The sequence below is a fragment of the Elephantulus edwardii genome, unplaced genomic scaffold (assembly GCF_000299155.1).
Source record: "Elephantulus edwardii isolate Elephantulus edwardi_28Jun2011 unplaced genomic scaffold, EleEdw1.0 scaffold00141, whole genome shotgun sequence".
Lineage (NCBI taxonomy): Eukaryota > Metazoa > Chordata > Mammalia > Macroscelidea > Macroscelididae > Elephantulus > Elephantulus edwardii.
In genome coordinates, this window is record NW_006399891.1 from 6,250,388 (window position 1) to 6,274,175 (window position 23,788).

Sequence of the window (23,788 nt, forward strand, 5' to 3'; positions counted from 1 at the left end):
GTGGCTGGGTGGCCAGGGGTGACTGAGTGAGATGGGAGTCAGGTGAGGCTGGGAATGTGATGCTTGGGCAGGTGGCTGGAGGTGAAAGTAAGGATGAGTGCCAAGCAGCTGCCATCACCACAGCATAATGTTGCAGGACGGCAGGCTGAATAAGTGTGATGGAGGTGGCAGAGGCTGTGGCGGGCTACTGAATGCAGACGGGTTGTAATGCTGGAGTGGCTGGGGCCAGGGCGGCCAAGGCTGGCATGGCCTTATGTGGCCTAGCAATTACCTGTTGTTTCTGAAGTAAAACCATGCACTTTAGACACTCAATTTAGCTCATGTCAGTTTGCAAAACAAGGTGCTGCCTAGATTGTGCTCCTGCCACAGACGGAATTCTTCCAACTTCTCAAGAATTCTTCCAATTTCTTTCTTTCTTTTTTTTAAATAAAATATTTTAGTCAATGATGAAACCTATCCTGAAGCTGATTACCTGACCAAAAAAAATATATGGATTCGATCTGGGGGCAAGTCCAAGAAGAAGTGGTCCAAAGGCAAAGTTTGGGACAAACTCAATAACCTGGTCTTGTTTGACAAAGCCACATATGACAAACTTTGTAAAGAAGTTCCCAACTAGAAGCTTATAACTCCAGTTGTTGTGTCTGAGAGACTGAAGATCCAGGGTTCTCTGGCCAGGGCAGCCCTACAGGAGCTGCTAAGTAAAGGGCTTATCAAGCTGGTTTCAAAATTCAGAGCTCAAGTCATTTACACCAGAAATACCAAAGGTGGCGATGCCCCAGCTGCTGGAGAAGATTCATAAACAGGTCCAACCAAGTGTACACTTTAAAAAAGAAAACTTGACTCAGTAAAAAAAAAAAAAAAATAATATTCTTTTGTTATTTTAATGAATGTTTCCAGAGAAGTTAGATTTTCATTCATTCCTTGTTGCACATTTTACCCCTATTCTCTCCCTTCCCCTCCCCCAGTTCTCAACCAGAAAAAAGCAGGAGTTAGCCATGTTAATCTCTGAGAAAATAGATGTCAACACAAAAACCATCACAAAGCACAAGGAAGGTCACTACATAATGCTAAACCAAGAGGACATAACCATAATAGATATCCATGCACCAAATGACAGAGCTGCAAAAAATACAAAACAACCTTTAACAGAACTGGAAAAAGAAATAGACAACACCATGAGAGGAGCAGGGGACTTCAATACACCACTCTCAAGGAAAGACAGAACCACCAGAAAGACACTCAACAAGGATGTTCAAGAGTTCTTCAACTTCTGACAGTCTCGGGGTCCTTCCGCTCCTGGGAGCTGGTGATCATGGAAGAAAATCAAAGCTCTGTTGCCAGTGGCCAAGACCACCCATGGAGCCTCCCCAGGGTGTTAAACACACAGTTTGCTGCCACTGGTCACTTGAACACCAAATCTAAAGACAAACTGTCTCTTGAACAGTTACTCAGTGGCTGACAAAAAAGATTTCATACTGTGAGACCCTGGCCTCTCATCTAATCATAGATCTCACAGTTTCAGAATGCATTCCCCTCCTTTTAAAAACTGGTTTTCATACAATAAGTCATTTACATGTGTTTCATTCATATACACTGTACCCCATGCAATCCCTCATTTACATTGTTTCATACAATCATTCTTTCAAGCATGAATTTTTTACTTTCGTTCCTTACTCACATTTCTCTAGCATTCAAACCCACCAGTGGTTCCTCAGGAGAAAAACAGGCAAACTTCTCCGGTGCAACTTACAGCATTGGAAACCCACAAGGTCAGCTGGGAGTAGATTCTGGCATGACGGTAATGAGTTCAAGTTTGAGATACCCCAACAGGTGGGTGCGTGCCCGTTTACAAACGAAGAAATGGATTAGATCATTCCTTTGCCACTCACTGATTGTAAGTGACAAGATCAAGGCTCAAAATGGAACCTTCTGACACCTGATAAGTTCTGCTCTGGCTCTCTTGGGTGCAAGATAAAATTCCTGAAACGCTCAACACTCTAGAAAAAGAACTGACCAGCCACAAATAAACAGACTTATTTCACTTCTGTTTCGCACATCCACCCACCAGCTGTCTGGTTTGTTGTACTGCTGCCATGCAAGCTACTCCAACACTGGAGGCAGCACCATCAGTATTTCAAATACCAGAGGGGTCATTCGTGGAGGGCAGATTGCAACCAAGTGTCCAAACTAAGACAGACTGGGAAGAAAGGGCTGGCAATCTCCAGTTGAAAATAACCCATGAAAACCCTATGAATCACAAGAAGACACTGTCCAAATTGCTTTGAACACATCATCAGGAGGGATAGATTGCTTAGAAAGAGCATTGTGTTTGGCAACTTAGAGGGTCAATGAGAGGAAGAGAGACAGGGTGGCACAGAAGCCACAAAGATGGGCTCAAACAGGCTGCGGTCATGAGGACGGCGCAGGGCCAGGTTACATTTGGTCCACATACGGTCACCATGAGTCAACACTGATTCAGTGACAACTAACATAACCACACACAATATGATGCTGGCCACACAGAAACATCCACCAATGAGTAATGGAGGAAGCGGTGGGATGAACAGGTGAAAAGATGCCTCAGCAAAGAGTCAAAACCCCTGGGCCTGTTCTAACACTGGGTCATCTGTGTGTGAACTGGACATGCCGCAACTGCTGAGATCTCATGAGAAAAAGTACATGAAAGAATCCTGTATACTTTCAAGGACTATATCCATACAAGACAGTATTACTAAGAATTCTGTGCAATAACAATAGTCATCCATTTTTATTACTTGGAAAGCAGAAAGAAGATTAATCTTAGTACTCCCTTTTATACATGGGAAGGTTTTCAATGGTGTCTTGAAAATGCCCAACCATCCAAGTAACTAACCAGGATTCTGGAAACCTACAACATGAGAGCTGAAAGAAACCTCAAAAGATCAGTCTGAATACATGATTCAAAATTAAGAAAAGTGTGCATCAGGATATAGCCTTTCTCCACACTTTTATAACTCATATACAGAACAGATCATTTTGAAGACTGGATTTATGAAGAAGAATGTGGCATCAGGGTTGGAGGAAGACTCATCAACAACCTGTGTTATTCAGATGACACAATCTGGCTCACCAAAACTAAGGAGGACTTGAAGAATTTGCTGCAGAAGGTTAAGGACTGCAGTTTCCAATATGGATTTCATCTCAACATCAAGAAAACAAAGATTCGGGTTTTTCCCCATCTTGCAAGATGACGGGTGAAAAGGCAGGCCCCAAGGAGAAGAAGCCTGTGGCCACGCCTGAAGCCAAGAAGGCAGATGTGAGTGGCAAAGCTAAGAAAGCAAGAAGGGGAAACCTCACTGCAGCGGCAATCCTGTCCTAGTCCGGGGAATCGGCAGGTATTCCTGATCGGCCATGTACTCCAGGAAGGCCATGTACAAGAGGAAGTACTCGGCCACCAAGTCCAGGGTTGAGAAGAAGAAGAAGGTTCTTGCCACTGTCACAAAACCAGTAGGTGGTGACAAGAATGGGGGTACCCGAGTGGTGAAACTGCGAAAAATGCCCAGGTACTACCCTACTGAAGACGTGCCTCGGAAGCTGCTGAGCCACGACAAGAAGCCCTTCAGTCAGCACGTGAGGAGGCTGCGTGCAAGCATCACCCCCGGGACCATCCTCATCATCCTCACAGGGCGCCACCGGGGCAAGAGAGTGGTTTTCCTGAAGCAGCTGGAGAGTGGTTTGCTCCTTGTGACCGGGCCTCTGACCCTCAATCGAGTTTCTCTGCGGGGAACACACCAGAAATTTGTCATTGCCACCTCCACTAAAGTTGACATCAGTGGTGTCAAAATACCAAAGCACCTCACTGATGCTTACTTTATAAGAAGCAGCAGCTGCGGAAGCCGCACCACCAGGAGGGTGAGATCTTCGACACAGAAAAGGAGAAATACGAGATTACAGATCAGCGCAAGGTTGACCAAACAGCTGTGGACTCCCAGATCTTACCCAAAATCAGAGCCATTCTTCAGCTCAAAAGCTACCTGCGTTCTTTATTCTCCCTCACCAATGGGGTTTATCCTCACAAATTGGTTTCCTAGATTATTGTAGTAGACCTAACTAAATAGTGTTTAGACTATGTTTAAAAGAAAAGAAAACAAAGATTCTCACCACCAGGGCAATAGGCAGTACCATGATAGATGGAAAAAAAAATTGAGGTAATTAATAATTTTATCTTGCTTGCATCCCCAGTCAATGCTTTTGGAACCAGCAGTCAGGATATCAAAAGATGAGTTGCTTTGGGAAATTTTGCTGTCAGGGACATCTTCAAAGTGCTGAAGACCAACAATGTCAGTGTAGAAACTAAGGTGTGCCTGATCCAGGCCATGGTCTTCTCAATTGTTTGCTATGCATCTGAGTGATGGACCATGACTAAGGTTGACAGAAGAAGAATTGATGCCTCTGCATTGTGATGCTGGAGAAGAGTATTGTTCATCCCATGGATTGCCAAGGGAACAAACAAGTCTGTCCTAGAAAGGGTGAAAGCAGTTGTTCCTTAAAGGCAAGGATTTTGAAACTCTATTTCACACACCTTGGGCATGCTACCAGAAGGGACCAGTCCTTGAAGAAGGACATTATGCTTGTTAAGGGTGGAGGGTCAACGAAGGAGAAGATGATCCTGGATAAGATGGATTGCCACAGTGACTGGGGCAGAAGGAGTAGGTGTGTCAGAGACAGTGATATTGGCTCAGGACAAGGAAAGGTTCAGAGCTATTGTTCATAGGGTCACCATGAGTTATAGGTGACTGTACAGCACATAATACCACCACCATAATTAACAACCTTCAATAGAAACAACCTTGTGGGTCAAAAATAAACTTTAAGCAGTTGCTGGTGAACGTAAAGGACTTCAACTTTCAGTATGGATTTGTACCTACACAAAATCTTCAAAACTTGACCAATAACAAAAAATAATAAATAGAAAAAAAAGCTTAAAAAACAAGCAAACAAATTAAAAAAACAAACAAACCATTATTCTGCAGTACTCTGCCTAGCTTCCAGCGTGGATCATCTTCTCTTCCCCTGGCTGGGTTCTGGTCAACTCATCCCCAGCCATTTGTGGCCAGGTTCATATGGGCATCAGCTGCAGGCTTAAGAGTCCACGCTTCTCCTTGTGGTCCAAATTATTAACAATATTAACAACAATGAATTCTTCTTTAAAGAAGTAGGCTGCACAAAGCTAAAGACTTTTGGAGCTCATTTTATAAAAACAGTTTCCTAAACTGCACACAGGGAGCTCTGGTGGCTTAGTGTTAAGGAATTGAGCTACCAATGCAAAGGTATGCAGTTTAAATCCACCAGCTGCTCCATGAGAGAAAGATGGACATTCTTCTCCCATGTAATTTACTGCCAATGAAAAGTCACTGAGGGTCAGCTATGGGTCAGTTCTGACTTGAAGGTCCACAACAACAAACTACATACCGGTTTCCAGACCCCATTCATCTCTTTATAGTCTCAGAATGGAAATACCACTATCATCATAAGAAGGTAAAAACATCCCGCTTACAACATAAACCACTTACAACCATTTCTGGTTAGGGTAATTCTTTACCCTCTTTTGACAAAGTGATGGGTGTTTCATCAACACTCCAAAGATGGAAAGAGCCTGGATCACCATGTGGCTTTGTGGACTGGAAAAATCCTGTTGGCTGGGTTTGCTTGTGCTGTTATAGGAGGGAGTAACAAGATATTTGAGTTGTGGTGTTGGAAAAAGAGTACTGAATATCCCGTGGGCTGCCAAAAGAACAAATAAATCCGTCTTGGAGGAAGTACAGGTGGGCTGCTCCTTGGGGGCAAGAATAGTGAGACCATGGCACATACTTTGAGCCCTGTTGTCAGGAGGGGCCACTCCTTGGAAAATGATTGCATGCTTTAAAAAGCTAAGGGTCAGCAAAGGAGAAGAAGGTCTTCAATGAGATGGACTGACAAAGTGACACAATAGTGGGCTTAAGTACAGAGATTGTGAGGATGGTACAGGAGCAGGCAAGGTATCAGCTGTACATGGGCCGCTATGTACAGAATTGAGACAGAACTGATACAACTTGATGGCAGCTAACGATAACAACAACAAATTACTCACCTATTATCTATTATCCAGCATACTGTATTTACAACAATCATTTAAAAGTCTACCATGCAACTATTCTGTGCACTGATGATGCACATCTGGAAATAACAGATGTGGAGATGTGAGGCGAGAGTAATGCTCGCTACAGTTGAAGGTATCTTCATTCTCAGTGATTTGACAGTTATAAAATGATGTAGTCACCCTTCATTGTTGCATAACAATATCAATTTTCACAAAACAACCTAGTCTTTGGAAACTAAATGTTTTTATAAGAATGGATATATATCTTACTTAAGTTATTCTTTAACCTCTTTGAGTAACAAATTCTATCTTAAATATAACATTCTTGTTGTTTGTTGACATTTAATCATAATCAACTCATAACTGACCCTAGTGGGTGTACACTGCTCAGGAGGAAAGTATCCCTTCCTCTCACATAGCTGCTGGTGCATTTTAACTACTTGTCTTTGGGCTGGTAGCATAACTCCTTATGCACTAGGCTCCAAGGCCCCTTTCCTATCCTAAGTGTTAGAACCTTGAAATTAAAAGAAAAACTGGTTGGTCATTTTTAAAATAGCGGTTCTTGGAGAAGGACATCATGCTTGGGAGGGTGGAGGGCGGAGCAGGAGGGGAAGGCCCTCTATGAGGTGGATTGATTCAGTGACTGGGATAATCGGGATGGGAGTGTCGGAGACAGTGCGACTGGCACAGGACAGAGCAGAGTTTAGGGCTGTTGTACATAGGGTCGCTATGAGACGCAAGTGACTCGATGGCACATAACAACAACAACAACAACCCATTTTAACCTGTTCTCTTCCAGGTTCAGTGCTAGCTAACAGGATTTGGAGTTGAGAATTAACCACATATGCCACCCAAGAATATGACTGGGCAAAGAATTTTCTTTCTGATTCTAAACGCATTTCTGACATTAGAAGAAATAGATGGTGCCCAGCTGTCATTACCGAACACTCTGGTCAAAGACCAAATAGTTTGTTCTTGACCAAAACTAGAAAGAGAAAAATATGTGCAACAGACTTCAAATTCTTACTGAAAACCAGCTGTACTGGATATATTGCAACCACAGGAACGTCTACTGTTGAAAACAATTTTTAAGCTTTTAAACCAAACTATCCAATGAACTAATTTTTTTTAACAATTAAGCTCATATCATAAAGAGCATTTGTCTTGGGTACTACTGTCCTCTTAAGAAATTATCTAAGTGAGATTAAATGGACAACAGTAACAGTAAAAAAACATAGACAAGAAACTTAATGAACAGAAAATTGACGTCAAGGGGATGAAAACAATGCTGGCACAATACGACAAATGGGAACACTGTCAATGAAATTTCCATCCATGTAAATGATAATGAAGTCTCTCTTGTCAATGTAATTTCCATGCACGTAAACTACAACATAATTTTTCCATGAACATAAAAATCAAGAGGTTTATGTTCTATTTTGCATATTTTCAACAAAATGTTTATTTTGTTAAATAGAGAACAATGTTGTCCTTTTACCAGTTTTGCAGTCATGCACCTCTCACTTGAGCAAAAAACAAAAATAAGTAATGATAGCTCAAGTTGCCACTTCATAAACAACCAAAATTACAGGCAGGGAGTCTGGCTTTCCGTGTGGCTGCCTGATAGAGAGCTCTCCTTCCAGGAGGGAGATCCATGCTCCAGACTCGGACAGTTCTCGTCGTGTCAAGCCACCACCCATCTGCCAGTGGAGGTTTGTGTGGTGCTAGGACACTGAGCAAGTTTCCACAGATCTTCCAGACTGGAATAGACTAGAAAGAAAGGCTTGAAGATCTACTTCCAAAACTCAACCAGTGAAAACTTGATGGGTCACAGTTTGATCCTCAACCCATTATGGGGATGGCTGGGTTTGGCTCCAGAATGTATGAGATGCAGTGGACTGATACAATTGCAGCTAACAACAACATTCTTAGCAAACACACCATCAGTGAAAAGCATCTTATTAAGACAATTAAGGAGTCCAGAAACACAACGTTACAGGTTATGTCCAGCACTGAGTCTATGATCTCCAAACATTTCTAAAGTTTGCTATTAGAATGGAAATGATGCTGTCTTGAAAAATAAGAACAACCTGTAAAAGTAGAAAATGTCCGTTAGGATAAATATACAATCTAGAATACTACATACACACACAAATACACACATAAAGTAGTCATAGCCAAAATGACCCTCATTCACTCAATTGCCATTGAATCAGAACAGACTCCAGCTGACACTACAGAGGGTTTTCTAAGGCTGTGAATCATGTTGGAGAAGCCTGTTCCTCCTTAATCTGCAGAGTTATTACTGGATTCAAACCACAAGCAAAACACTGCCTTTGATTAGCAGCATAACGTCCTATAGACTAAGCCACTAGCAGTTGTTATGGCCTGTCAACTCAGAACAAACCCACACCTGATCTCCAGCTTGTAAACGGCACAGGAAGAAGAGATGGCCCACCTTTCTCCTGTGGAGCAGCTGGTAGATTCGAACTGTGTGCCTTCAGGTTGGCAGCGTAGTTCCTTACCATTAGGCTACCAGGACTCTACACAAAGTTAAAAATCATTACAGCTATTCACAAACTATTTTCCAATATTATTACTTTTATTTTGAGCTGTGGTGCTGGAGAAGAGTATTGAGAATACCATGGACTGCTAGGAAAACAAACAGATTTGTCCTGGAAAGGGTTAAACCAGGTGGCTCCTTGGAGGCAAGGATTCTGAGGCTCCGTCTAACATACTTTGGACATGTTGTGAGGAGAGACCGGTCCTTGGAGAGGGACATCATGCTTGGGAGGGTGGAGGAACAGCGCAGGAGAGGAAGGCCCTCTATGAAGTGGATTGATTCAGTGACTGGGATAATTGGGATGGGAGTGTCAGAGACAGTGCGATTGGCACAGGACAGAGCGGAGTTTAGGGCTGTTGTACACAGGGTCGCTATGAGTCGCAGGCAACTCGACGGCACATAACAACAACAACAACATCTCTATCCATTTGTTTGTTGATGGGCACTTAGGTTGTTTCCAACCCTTTGCTATTGTGAACAAAGTCGTGACAAACATGGGTGAGCATATATCTGCTTGGGTGGAGGTTATGGTTTCTTTACTGGGTCAAATGTTATTTCTATTTGTAACTTTTTGAGAAGCACCATATTGCCTTCCCTAGGGGTTGCACCATTTTACACTCCCAACAACAGTGAATAAGGGTTCCAGTTTCTCCACAACCTCACCAGCATTTGTTGTTTGCTATTCTGCTAAATTTTGCTATTCTTACTGGGATGAGATGATATCTCATAGTTGTTTTCACTTTCTCATTTTTCAAGATCAATCAAGATAGGATTAGGATCCATGTCCCTGTAATGTGTTGCTTCTCCTTGGGTTCAAGCATCTAAGTACAGAGCACAGTGTCAAGAAAACAGTAGTCTGTTTAAGGTGACCTTCCAAGTTCATATGTAAAACTGCTTTAGACAAATTACTTAATCCCACTTCAAGACAGGTGAGAGAGAAATCAAGGTCTTGAAAACGTAATACAGGGGAAAATATAAGTATACCCCAACTCAAACAATTATAATAAATTGAATTTCCTAGACCTCTGCTTTATCCTTCAAGCAAGCAGTTTCATTGCTAATTTCCTACTTTTGCTAGGATTCTCTGAATAAAAAAGGCATGGCAATAAAACCAAAGGATGACGTCACGATCATGTCTATATTATCAAGAAAACACAGTTCATAGGTGAAAGAGACAATATAGTTAATCCTAGTAATAAAATTCTGGCATTGACCAAGCAAAGCATTACAACAGTCAGAAGTCATATATTAAGAAATTACATAACATCCAAGATTTGCTTCAACAGGGGAAAAAAAAAGAATGGAGATTTGAAAAAATAAGACAGAGGATGAGGGGGTAGGGAAGAGTGTAGCTGAACAAGACCAGCTATGAGCTAATAATTGTTGGGTGCCAAAGTAAATGGAGTGACTCCTTCTACTTCTGTATACATTTAATTATTTAATAAAATTTTTTAAATACATTTTTAATTTACATACAAAATTACATTTTTCCCATCATATATAGTTGCTCATTTTGTTTTTAATTATATCTTCAGAATGGGTCTAACTCTGGGAAACACATATATAGTTCTGGGTCCCTGAGATACATAAGTGATTCTGAAAATCAGAAAAATTATCAACTCACTTTATTGTTATGCGATATAACAGTATCACATAGCTATGACATCTGGCTTCTAATATCACCCACTGATAACTTGGGTTTTCTTGAACAAAGAAGCTTGAGTGCTCTTTCAATGTTTTATATAAACAGAGTTCACACACAGCCCATTACAAAGGCTAACGGTGTACAAGCTCAGTACATACCAGCAGTATCATAGGTCTTTTCCAAGTTGTCAGTCCTATGATCCCAGAGAGTATCACCTGTAAAAATAAACACTATCATAAATCTAGAAAATAGACCCATTCCAAGAAGTCATTTCTGGTTTTTAAAGTATATTTTTCTAAAGTACTTACATTTCAAAGCATTCTAAAACAAGTATTTAATATTCCTGCTAACACATGAGCTCTGGTAGACCATTCAGTTTCTAAATGTGGCCACTCCCTCTACATGCAAGACCTCAAAGTTTTTCTTTTAACTGAGTGTGTGTTTTTCCTAACATCAATTAAAAGCATGAACACAGAAATTAGCCTCTCCTTCTGTCAGTGAAGGACTCACTATTCCCACCCCAGGCTCTCTGCTCCCGGAAGAACCTAGTTTGCTACCATAGTTAGTCTTGTAAGATGCACAGCTGTATCCCTCCCTTCCTTAGATATCACCCTGCCTAATTCTTGAAACTCATTTCTGGGTTCCCCACCCCTTCCACCACACCTCTGTCTGCCTGGCACACCTGTCCTTCCTCAGAATACCCTGATCTTAGACATTCCTGGGCTAAGAACGTCACTGCTGCGATGCTCTTCTACCCCTATCCCCCACTGCGTTCCTAGCTTGTTAGGAACGCCAACAAACACATCCTTCAAAGCCCCAATAAGAAAAGTTTCATTCACTCAGAAACTTTTGCTGGCACACCCCTCCCATCCCTGTATGTAACATTTTAAAATTTCCTTTTATTGCAATGGTTTATGGGCTCATCTCTGTCTTGCTCACTGTCAACTCCTGTCTTGTCCCTCTCTGAATCCCGAGGTCCCAGTATAGACATTGGTGACAACCAATACATATCCTTGAGTATGTGTTTCACAAAAGGCAAGGCAATAGCCTAAGAAAGACCTCATGGTATGAAATGAGACATCAAGAAACATCAAAATAAAATCGTCAGTAAGAAACCAGGTTTTGCCCGAATACAAACTAGAATCCAGGTCAGTCCTCTGAGTCACACAGTTCTCAGAGAAGTTGGGAAAGAATAATTGAAGTCATAACTCAACGCAGGAACGTGTTGATGCCATCTGAGTAATATTTACCTTTATGTAATAAAGTACGCCTGTGAATGCAGCTGAGATTTTTTTTCATGTGTACTTTCTATGCACCAAAATCCCCCCAACATACCAATTCACAATTATGGTTTTTTAACTATAAATCAGGAAGGATTTTAATGTCACCTCAAATCTGGAGCACACAGGCAGGCTTTGCACTCTGTGCTCCAGCTGAGAGTTAATTCTACCAACTTACATCAAGGACCAAAAACCACGCCTGTCCTCAATTTCTCTGCACTATCTATGTTTAAAACATACTACCAGCTGTCCGCCCAGCACTAAATCCTCACATTCATCTAAATTCAGTAGGATCCTTTCTCACTCTAAGCTGTTTCTGCCTGAAACGCTCAGAGCGTGTGAGGCTAGTCTCCAGGATGTATAGGCTGGATCTACGCAACACACTGGGGCCAGAGTCCAAGAGACCATGAACGCCAGGCCTCCAACTCAGTTTCTGAAAAGTTGTCTGATTGAGGCCATGTCATTTCACTTCTCTATGTATCACTCTCATCTCCCCAGAGATATGGTAAATGGGAAAAACCACTTTCGCATCTCCTCTGGCTCAAAAAGTGGTTACAGCAATCCCACAGAAACTCTGGCACCAGTGCAGGCTCCACTCTGTGGACTGTGTGTAGTACATAAATTTGTGTGACAGACAGTGTGTATCCTTGCATGTGAGTGCACGGACCTGCTTGTGCGTGCACACACACTATCTGTGCATGTGCACATACATATGCATGGATTCTGTGTGTGTGCACATACCTGTGTGTGGCATGCATGTGCCGCCCACCTTCCTGGCCTGCTGCCTACCAGACTCTGCTGAAGAAGTGCAAGCTATTTCTCAAAAAATATAATTGATAATCTGAGCGTTCTGGAGAGAAACTGCACCCTTAAACAAAGTGTAAGTATCATTTGAATTATCAATCAGTGTTTGATTCAATCTTCCCACTTCCATTAACACAGAACTCTATGGTTTGGTTTTTGTTTTTGTCTTATTGTTATGTACTGTTGAATCGGATCCGACTGGCACAGGAGGAGATTGCCACTCCTTCTCCAGCGGAGCATCTGGTGGATTCAAATTGTGTGCTTTTGGAATTGCAGTACAGCTTCTTGCCACTAGGCCACCAGAGCTCCCGTATGGTTCGGTTTTGGAGAACACATTTTTCCCATTATAGCAATGCTTTGAAGTGTCCCAGCTCAGCTCACAAGGCCCAAATAATGACACCTCAATAATGTCTCCCATTGGCTATAGTCCCATCATCTCACCCTCCTCCATGCTAACAATTTAGTCTGCTGATATACTGTGCATGTGTGTGCATATTTTTCTCTGGAATCTTATAACTATATACAAATACATGCTTATGTATACACATATGCACATAAGCAAGGGAGTTTTGAGGGCACAATGGTTCTAAACATTGGGCTGCTAACTGAAAAGTCAGCAGTTCGAACCCACCCACTACTCTGAGAGAACAACAAAAGACAAAGCCCCACTGTTGTCACAACTGTGATAATACAGGACAGAGAACAGCTGCCCTATAGGGTTTGCAGGGATACACAATTGCCACATCCTTCCCCCTCAGAGCAGCTAATGGATTTGAACAAATGACCTTTAGGTTAGTAGCCCAGCACTTAGTCACTGTGATACCAGGTTTCCTTCTTCAGGAAAAAAAAAAGAAGAAGAAGAAGTTGATCTGCTCCTGAGATGATTACAGCCTAGGGGACTCTATGGGGGTATCTATTCTGTCTTATCTCTCACTAGGAGGCGGACTCCTTCGGCAGCACATAAGAACAGCATACGCGTATGCCAAGACCACTGCCAGCAAGCAGACTCTGGTTCAGAGCAGTTTTACAGGCCAGGGTAGACCACGTGTTTCCAAGGCTGTACGTCTTTGTGGGGACCAACCGCTTCATCTTTTTCCAGTGGAGCAGCTGGTGGGTTCAAACAGCTGGGCTTCTGGGCAACAGCTGAACACTCTAACCATTATCCCACTGCAGCTCCTTATGAATATTCAGGAAGTGTAAATTCTACAAAATATGCACCAGGAAAGATACTTCCCCCCCACCCCCCCCCCCCCCCCCCCCCCCCCCGCCATCTCCTGCTTCTCCTTCTCAATACTTTATGGGCAGGTATCCCTGCTCACTGGCATAGCTCTAATTTATCTCCATTTAATGGCCACATAATATTGCACTATATGACCTAAATTCCCTACCCAAGGATATTCACTCTATTTCCAGCTCTTTGCCCTCACAAGCAATGCTACAGTGAACACTCATGTACATATATCCTCACATGTCAGTGCTTTCACTCCTGTCAGATAAAGTCCCAGGGGTGGGGTTGCTAGATTGAAAGATATTTATAGTTTTATTTTAATAGGTCATGACAGATAGAGCTGTCATTTCAAATGAACAGTAGAAGGGAAAATAAACCAAATTCTAAGCTATATTTATTTCTTTCTTTGAATAGACAATATCTTCATATACTAACTACAAACCTATAGAAAATGTAACTTTATAAATATGTATAAAATGACAAGTGGAAAATAACAGTAATCTCAAGGCAGTCATAACAAAAATTACGTAAAACCTTCATGGAAGGAAATACACAGTTCAGTGAAAACACTAAATGAAGATTTCATTAATCAGGACACATATTACATTTCTATATTAGAAGACAAAACATTGAAGATGTCCTCTCCAATCTAATTGCTTTATTGAACCAATATAAACCCATGATAAGTCCCAACACAGTTTTGTAAACCACCCATCTTAACAGGGATGTCTTAAGAAATGACAGTCCAGTTTCAGACCAAAGTTAGACATACATCAGGCTTAATTTCCACGCCCCCACCCCCACCCCCCGTCCTCAAGGCCTCAGGCTCTGGGGAAACTCAATTGAGGAGAAGAAGATGGAGAAGCAGAAGCAGGAGGTTGCAGAGTAAGAAGCCACTGGGGGAGTGTGGGAACAGAGACTGCAGGTGGGTATGAATTTTTTAAGAACCTGAGACTGGGAATGGATGCTCATCCTGAGGGGGAGGTGAATTCACAAAGAGGCTGAGGTTAGGGAATGAGAAAAAGAAGGAAGCACAAGTATTCAATGCCTCCACCTCTCTGGGACAGTCCCTGAACAGTGCAACTGCTTTACAAACTCAGCAGCTAACCTCGATACTGAAGGTTTGCATCCATCCACAGACAGCAGAGAAGAAGGGCCTGGAAATCTGTGTCCAAAACCTCAGTGACCTGGAAAACCTATGGTGCACAGCTCTCCTTTAATGCACACGGGGTTGCCACAAGCTGGCATCGATGCATTCAACTAGATGCCTCTCTGGGATTGCAGTATCCCCTGGGGGACCACTGGCTGGGTCTCTCCACCAGAGGGAAGTCAAGAAAGTCCCTTAATACGGCCTTTCTGACACCCATTACACCACAGTGCCAGCACCTGGTATCCTTTCCACTACTAAAGTGTCATCAAAGGAACTCAGTTATGGCAAAAATGGGTGAACAAAGGAATGTAAACCAGAAACAGGAGACTAACCTGGAAAAAAAAATTCCTACATAAACCCAGACATATTTTTCTTTTTACCACCTTTGCTCCTTAAAAAAAAAATAAGTACAACAACAGCAAAAACAGCTCCACCAACATTCCTTCTACCCTTCACAAGACGCAGCTCGCCCTGAGCTGACAGGCGAAGACCTATTTTCTAACATGACATTATCTCTGTATTATTATAATGAGGTTTATTTGCAATTTGAGTTTCACTCATGCTCCGTTCCTTGCAACTTGCAGGCAAAAGCAGAGGCCGTTCCCTTTTTTAAGAAATTACAAAGGGCACCAAAATGCACAAGGCAGAAATCTATGTGATTCATCATAAATAGTTAATGGACCTTAATTTTCTAGCTTTAAAACAAAACCATTATAATCAAAAGCTCTTCATTCTCATGCCCTATTTTCCTTTAGGAGTGCTAGTGACAGAGTGATTGGGTGCTTGCTGGATCACCAAAAGCTCAGCAGTTAGAAATCACCACTTTAAGAGAAAAAGGCACCAACAGCTTCCACAAAGGATGCTGATGTTCTAGAAAGGTGACTGTCACGGGCTGAATTGTTTCTCCTCAAGATAGTGTCAACTTGGGCAGGCCAAAGTTCTTAGTACTTTGTAATTATCTTCTCTGTTGTGATGTTAAGGATGCAGGATTAGGGGCAGCAATGATGTAATCATCTCTCTCAAGAGGAGATCTTATGTGAACAATCAGTCAGCTGTAGGTTAGGGTGGGATGCACCTCCCTCAATCATGTCACAGCCCTGAGGGAGCTGTATCACCTTTTGTGTTCATAAGAGACACTAACAGAGAAGAGAGGATCTCAGTGCCAGAAAGAAGAGCCAGGAGCGGAGCACAACCTTTGGACCCAGAATCCTGCACTGACAAACTCCAGGAATTAAGAGAAAATAAGAAAAATTTCCTTAGAGATGCACCCTAAATTCAAACTTCTGGCTTCCTAAACTGTGAGAGAATGCATTTTGTGTTTGCTAAAGCCATCCATTTGTGGTACCTTTGCTATAACAGTTCTAGATAACTGAGATAGTGTCATAGGGTTGGTGCCGATGCATAGCTACCCTATGTACAAACGGAACACTGCTCAATCCTATATGATCCTCGTAATTGCTCCCTGATTGAACCCCCAGCTGCAGCCACTGTGTTAATCCATTTCACTGAGGGTCTTTCTCTTTGCCACTGACCTATTTTGCCAAGCATGGTACCTCTCTCCAAGGACTAGTCGTCTCTCCTGATAATGTGACCAAAGAACATGAGAAGTCTCACAATCTTCTATCTGAGGAACAGCCTGGATCTGCTTCTGCCACGACAGATTTGTACATTCTTCAGGTGTCTAGTCTTTGCTAAGTCCATCATTCAAACGCATAATTGAGCAGTCTTCTCTATTCATTGTACAACGCTTGTGTGCACGTGAGGAAACAGAGAATGTCATGGCTTGGGTCAGGCACATCTTAGATTTCAAAGTGGTATCTTTGCTTTTCTAACATTTTAAAGAGGTTTAGAGCAAGAGACTTACCTAATGCAATATGTGCTTTGACTTCTTATTTATATTATTAACTATTTTTATTTTTATACTGGTAAAAAAAAAAAACAAAAAAAAATTCGTATACATTGTTTTTCTCACCAGATCTTTCCCCTTTCTTTTACCCATCCCTCCCTTCATCCATCAAATTTTGTGACCCTATGATTAAGCCTTCCCCCCAACTCCCCTCCTTGGATCCTTATACTCATTTCATAATAATGGTCTTATATAGTATTTGTATTTATGAGACTGAGTTAGTTCACCATAGCAAGAATACGGACATTGCCCAAATGCCCAACCACAATGAAAAGGATAGAGACAGCGTGGTACATTCACACAATAGAATACTATGCAGCACACACCGGAAAGCATTATATTAAATGGCTTGATTTCATTACTGTTATTTCTATGATGTTGGCTGTGGATCCAAGTAAAATGAAATCTTTGACAATTTCAGCCTTTTCTCCTTCTATCATGATGTTGCTTGTTGGCCCAGTGGTAAGGATTTTGTTTTCTTTATGTTGAGGTCTAATTTATACTGAAGGCTATTGTCTTTGATTTTCATTAGTAAGTGCTTCTAGTCCTCTTCACTTTAAGCAAAGTTCAATCATCTATATCTTTACTTATTTATGATATTGTTCAATTTCCACATTCTGATGACTCAACATACTTTAATGGTAACAAATATTAATCTCTTCCAGTCACTTGACCAGGTAGCTGGTCAAATTTCAGATTTCTTAGCAGAAGTTGAGAATGCACTAACAGCACTGCATACATTTACTGACGTATCTCAGTTGGTAACTTGGTAGTCCATCCATTCCTGCAGCCTCTTATTCCCTACTATATCTTCTGTGCAGCTTGAACATCTTCCTTCGGACAAGTCTGTTCTGACACAGTGATTCTGTGTATTCCTTCCATTCTTCCTTAGTGATTTCTGCATCACTCAACAACTTGTCCATAGAATCCTTCAACATTACAACTCAAGGATTTAGATTTTCTTCAGCTTAAATAATGTCAAGCATGTTCCTCGCTATAAGTTTCCTACCGCAAAGTCTTTGCACATTTCATTGCAATTACTTTACTTTGTCTTCTGGAGCAGCCCTCTGACATCTTCTGCTCAGCTCTCTGGCAACACCTGGACAGGACTGGATTTGTTTTTTTGTTTTGTTTCTGTTTATTTGTTTGAGGTCTGTCCTTTTGCTAATCTATTAACATCTGAGGACAAACATGTTCTGAATCATTTGTCAAAGGCAAATCTCTATTTATCTATACATAGAGATTAAAAGAGCCATGTTATAAACTCCCTATGTTTACTTCATAAATAAAGACAAAATAATTTACCAAGTACTCTAAAATTTTCTTTATCAATTTGTCCTGCATTGTGTGTTTTTGTGTATAGTTCTGTGAGAACCAGACTGCCTTGGTTTTCCACATCTCAAAATTTCCTGCCCTTAACAAAGTTTAGTCTGAATATGGAAGCTTAGATCCTACCTCCTGACACCCTCCTACAATTAATCTTTACATTCGTTTTAAAGGTAACTTCATAGCTTCATGAACTTGTGAATAACAATATATTGAGTCACTAATCTAGAATGCTGGAAGAAAAGAAATGGTCACCGAGTGCTAAGAAAACAAAGGATATATTTAAAACACTCCCTTCAAATGGTAGTAAGTATGACAACATGTCAAAAGAGCACTTAGAGAATTTGTTAATTCATAAATATAGCCAATTATATAAATTATACCTTTGAGGCCCAGACAAATGATGGAAGCCTCAAAAGCTCAGCTCAGGGTGAGAACACTTACAAATGTATGGGAGAAAAAAATCCTTTGAATATATCATGCTTAACAGTTTTTTCTAAAAAATTAAGATATATATGTACATATACTCACACATATGTAGATAGAGAGTTATAAAAGAGAGTTCTGGTGGCTTGGTGGTAAGAGATGGGCTACTAAGCCAAAAGCATTCAGTTCAAATCCACCAGTTGTTCCTCGGGAGAATGATCTCCTCCTATGCAATTAAATTGTCCCTGAAAACTTGATGGAGGGTCAGCTATGACTGAGTAGGGTCCAACTCAATGGAATCCAACACAACACACACATACACACATTCCTAGGTTAGAATTTAACCTTGTTTCAAATATTTCAACAGTTTTTTTTTTCACTAATGCCAAGAGAAGATATGCTAGTTGATACAGCAGGCTAAGGCTTCAGGGTGGTCATTCAAACCTTGAAATATGGGATATTCTTATACTGCATTCTTATGTGGTTTTGAAGTAACCTTAGACTTCATTCAGTTGGCATGCCCATTCAACTACCTAGTTTCCTATGCCAATGAAATCTGTGAGTAGACAAGTAAACTGTGGCATATCCACACAGTGGACTATTACTCAGCAATGTACAGTAACGAGATCCTGATACATGCCACATAGAGAGAACCCTGAAAGGATGCTAAGCGAGAGAAACCAGTCCCAAAGGACTGCTACAGTATGATTCCATTCATATGCAAAATCCAGAAAAGACAAATCTATTGGGGCAGAAAGTGGATTAACTCAGTGGTTGCTTAGGACTAGGGAGATTGGGGAGAAATTAACTGCAAACAGGCACAGGGGTTTTTGGAGAGGGATGATGAAAATGTTCTAAAATCAGTGGTGCTGATGGCCACATAGAATTCCAATAATTTACTAAAAAGCCTTGAACACATGAATAGTTTACAGATGAGTTGGACGTGGATAAATTATCTCAAAAAGTTGTTAGGGGGAGAAAAATCTTCTGCCATTCTCAAGTCATCATTTAAGCGTTATTTCCTAAAAACCTCATGTTGTTGCTGTGTCTTGCCAAGTCAGAACCGACCCATAGCTGACCCCGTGGTGGGTTTTCAGAGACAGTTCATTGCAGGGGAGGAGACTGCCCATCCTTCTCCCATGCGGAGCAGCTGGTGGATTAGAACCGTGTGCGTTCAGGATTGCAACGCAGCTTCTTGCCACTAGGCCACCAGAGCAGTTATCTTTATAACGAATTGCATGGGATAACTATTACTGTCATTAGTCAGTTGTCAGGTAGATTCCAACTCCTGTGTAGAAATGTGCCACTCGGCTTTCAAGGCTTTGACCTTCTGGAAGCAGCTTTCTAGGCCTGCCTTCTGAGGTGCCTCTGTGTCGGTTCAAATTACTACCTTTCGACCAAGCAGTCCAGCCCAAAGATTGATGTGTGATAATTTTAAGTGCTCTAAAAGTCTTTTTCTACAGAAACACATACCAAGATACTTAGTGGAAGAAATTATGTTATCTAGGATTTGCCTTAATACAGTTGGCAGATGGTTAAGAAGGGGGAGTGGGTCATGTGTCGATAACCACCAAAGCTGAGCCACAGATAAGTAGGGGTATATTACACTGTTCTTTCTGCATTTGTTGAAATGTAACATTTTCCTAACATTAAAAACAGGAGGTTCATGAGACTTCCTGGTCATTCCTACACAGCTGCCCTATGCAGTTATATTTTCTCTCTGGTACTATACACATACTGACATATTTACAGATGAAATAATGGGATATCTCAGTTGTCATTTAAAACAACATGGGAAAATTAATCCAACAAAAGGGTCAGCCCGTATAAAGGATCTAATCCCTAGTCTGCTTGGAACATCAGGTCTTCTAGAATTTATCCGAGCACTCAGAAAGGCCCATGGCAGAGTCTAGGGGTACAGATAAAGCCACTGTTGAAGCTGGTGAGCATAGGTGAGAGTTTGCTACACAATTTGTTGTTGTTATTATGTACTGTTGAGTCAGCTGCGACCCATACCCACCCTTTGTACATTAGCTCTGAAGCCTGCCCTGTCCTGAGCCTGTCTCACTGACTCCAACACACCAACTACCCGGTCCCAGTTACTGTATCAATTCATTTCATCTGGTGTCTTCCTCTCCTGGCCTGTTCCTCCAACCTTCCAAGAATGATATCCTTCTCCAAAGACTGGTCTTTCCTGGCCACGTGCCCAAAGTCACTTTACAATGTAAAATGTTCCTTATTACAAAGCTTTTAAGATATCAGCCTCTCTCACATACATAAAACCAAACATATGGTACGACTGAGGGGGTATTTCCTCCCCCCTTAAAACACCAACAGAAAATTCCTGCCCATGGACACCCCTGAAATTGTATGTTGCTTTACACAAGTAGAACTTACTCTGTTATCACTCCAAGTTCAGAGGTCAACCTCAATAAAAAGTCATACTTAGATAATTAGAATAAAACCACCACAGAATCCACTGCCATCAAATCAAGCCCCAGTCAGGGCACCCAGGCGTGTCAAGAGTAGGAAAACATAACATGAGGTTTTCAAGGTTGTAACTTCAAAGATTACGAAGCCTTTCTTTCAAAGATATTATTAAACCCCCTGATGGTGGGTCAATTCTGGCTCATGGCAATTCTCAGTGAGGATGAGACTCCTGTGAGACTCTTTACAAGGGGAGACAGGCCCATCTTTCCCCCTCAGAGCCACTAGTGGTTTTGAATCACCAATCTTTCAGCCCAACACGTAAGAAATTACTCCACCAGAGCTCCTTCATGGGCCTCTCTGAACTCAACACTCACTCATGCCATGGACTCAAGCCCAACTCATAGGCGACCCTACCCTGAGTTTCCAAGGTTGTAAAATGCAAGGGAGGAAAAGGCCCATATTTCTCCCTCAGAGCTGCTGATGGATTTAAACTGCAGGAAAAACATGGCTTCTGGATTAGCAGCACAAGAGTGCTCCCTAAAGGTGAGTTCAAACCATCAAACTTTGGGCTAAGAGGCTTCACTTCACTGTTTACACCACCCTGCACTTCTAACCAAGTAGGTAGGGTGTGGTTTGGAGGGAAAACTACTTCACAAGGTAGAATCAGCAGTTCCAAACCACCAGGTCTCTCTCTGCTCTTGTTTGTGCAGTAAAAAGTGTCACTACTGATTGAGAGAAAAGGACTGGTCCTAGGAGCAGGCCCTGGAGCAATATCCTTCTTCCTTCTGGCTGACGGTGCTTTCAACACTTGATCTGATCCCCACTCCAACTGGACTGGCATCTAAGAGCATTTACCTGAAATTATTTCATAAGTAGAAAACTCATGTGGAGTACCATTTTTAGAAGGGGGGGTCTATTTAATAATCCACAACTAGCTACCTTTCATAAGATATTAGATTCTGGTTTTACAAAGAGAAAATATCTGAAAATGTATGCCAGAATCATGACAGGCTTCTGGTATTTAGAAAAATGAAATGTGTAATCCATTTGGCGGGATTTGGCCTGGTGAGTGGAATAGGGAGCAGAAAGGACATGATTTCTATTCTGCCTGGAGGAACCTTCATTAAGAACACTCAACGGCCATCGGCAGAGTCAGGAGCAAAGTGAGGAAGGCAAGACTGTGCTCACCTGGGGCACAAATCCATAACTTCATTCATGTGGCACAGAACATACCACAGGGCTGTCGGCATCAAGTATTTCAAAGGAGAGCAAATTGGCAGCAATTGAAGGATGAAATGTCAGGCCAGGCTCGAGGAATCGAATGTTCTCAATGTTCTTATTCAAACAATTATTTTGGGTTCAAATGAGTCCTCCACATATTCTCAAAATTTGGTTTCAAGTCCAGATATGTGTGGGCCTGCCAAACAACAGCTATTGGTGACAATATGGGCACGGCCAGCCCCTTTGATTCAGCCAGTTCATAGGAAGGTCATTCACTTGAAACATGCATCTATCACAATCACCCTACTTGGGCTTGTTTCCAAGACTCTCAGGCAAACCTCAAGAGGTTGGGTGTCTTGGATATTGAGACATTGGTGGGCAGTAAAGGGAGTGTCCACCCAGTGTCCACAGAGGATGGGGGTGGTAGCTGACTTTGTTAGAAGCCTTAAGTGCATTTTCCCTGAAATAGTTCAAAAGCAAACGTGATTTGGGGCTTTCATTTTAGAAGGCATCCCTCTGCCTCCGGAACAGCCTTCCTCGATGGATGGAAGAAGAGGGTCCTGCACCACCACCCCCAAACCGGTTAGCTGCCCTGCCCCCATAGCTTTGGCAAGCTCATCATAATGACGGGTTCAGGTTCCTGAGAATTAAACACTACACAGCCGGGCCGCCTGTGTGGCTCCAGGAACCAAGCGGGGGCTTAAGGCCCAGCTTTAATGACCAGGTACAAGGGCTCGCTTACCCATACTCCCTCATTACCTCCTGAACTCGTCCCCAAGCAAACCAGCTATCCTGCACCAGATAACACATTTCACACTCAAGTGTGGGCTCATGAGTAATTAAGACGTCCTGGTGGTGCAATGGCCGAAGCGCTCGACTGATAACCGAAAGGTCCGCGGTTCGGGCCCACCAGCGGCTTGGTGATTCACTGGTCACCTGCTCCCGCAAAGATTACGGCCTTGGAAGCCCTCTGGGGCAGTTCTGCTGTAATAGAGGGTCGCTGAGTCAGAGTCAACTCCAGATACACATAACAGTGGTAATGGGGAATAAAACAAGTGCCTCTCAGCCTGTCCACAACAAGTCCACTGTCCATTCCAAAAGTGCACCCACTGGGTGCCAGGCACTGTGGTCAGAACTGACCCGCATCCGCACCCTCCTGGAGTAGTTCTCAGCAAAGCACTCAACCCAGGGAAGCTTCGTTCTTTCCTCCAGCTCTCCTGCCACCACCCTTCTCCCAAGTGCTGGAAATCTCTGTTCTACTGTTAGCTTGACAGGAACAAACTTGAACCTGCGAAGAAGTGGCATTACCCAGGTGCAACCCACTTAACTTGGAAGTCTCGGAAATCTTTTCCTTCTGCCTCAAACCCCTCCAAAAACTTTGGCCTTAAGCGTCTGTACTTACTGCAGCCCGGGGCAAGGAGTCCCCAAGGGGCAGCAAAGAGGACTGGCCAGGGCCCCCTGCCCGGGAAGGGCCCTTCAGGGTGAGCGGGGCGCGCAGGGACTCACCGAGGAGCCGGCCCAGAACGGGCACGAGTTCTTCACCTGCGGGGAGCTGCTCAGCGACAGCGCCCCGAAGCTGAGCGCCACCATGCAGCAGCCCAGGATCAGCTGCAGCAGCCCGAGCGACAGCAGAGGCCGGGCGGGCAGCAGCGCGGAGCCGGGGGCGGCGGCAGCGGCCCGGCGCGAGGAGA

General features: G+C 42.6%; 1 protein-coding gene across 1 annotated transcript in view; it reads right to left on the reverse strand.

The window, feature by feature from the left end:
- The window catches only part of FAM189A2 (family with sequence similarity 189, member A2), a gene marked incomplete at its 5' end in the record, with an annotated part of 97,567 nt that extends 73,781 nt beyond the window's left edge, over positions 1-23,786 (reverse strand). The window contains 2 exons of the mRNA XM_006894424.1: positions 10,485-10,541; positions 23,604-23,786. Of these exons, the coding sequence (XP_006894486.1) occupies positions 10,485-10,541; positions 23,604-23,786 (240 nt within the window). The remainder of the gene's footprint in view (positions 1-10,484; positions 10,542-23,603) is intronic.
- Positions 23,787-23,788: the final 2 nt, after the last annotated feature.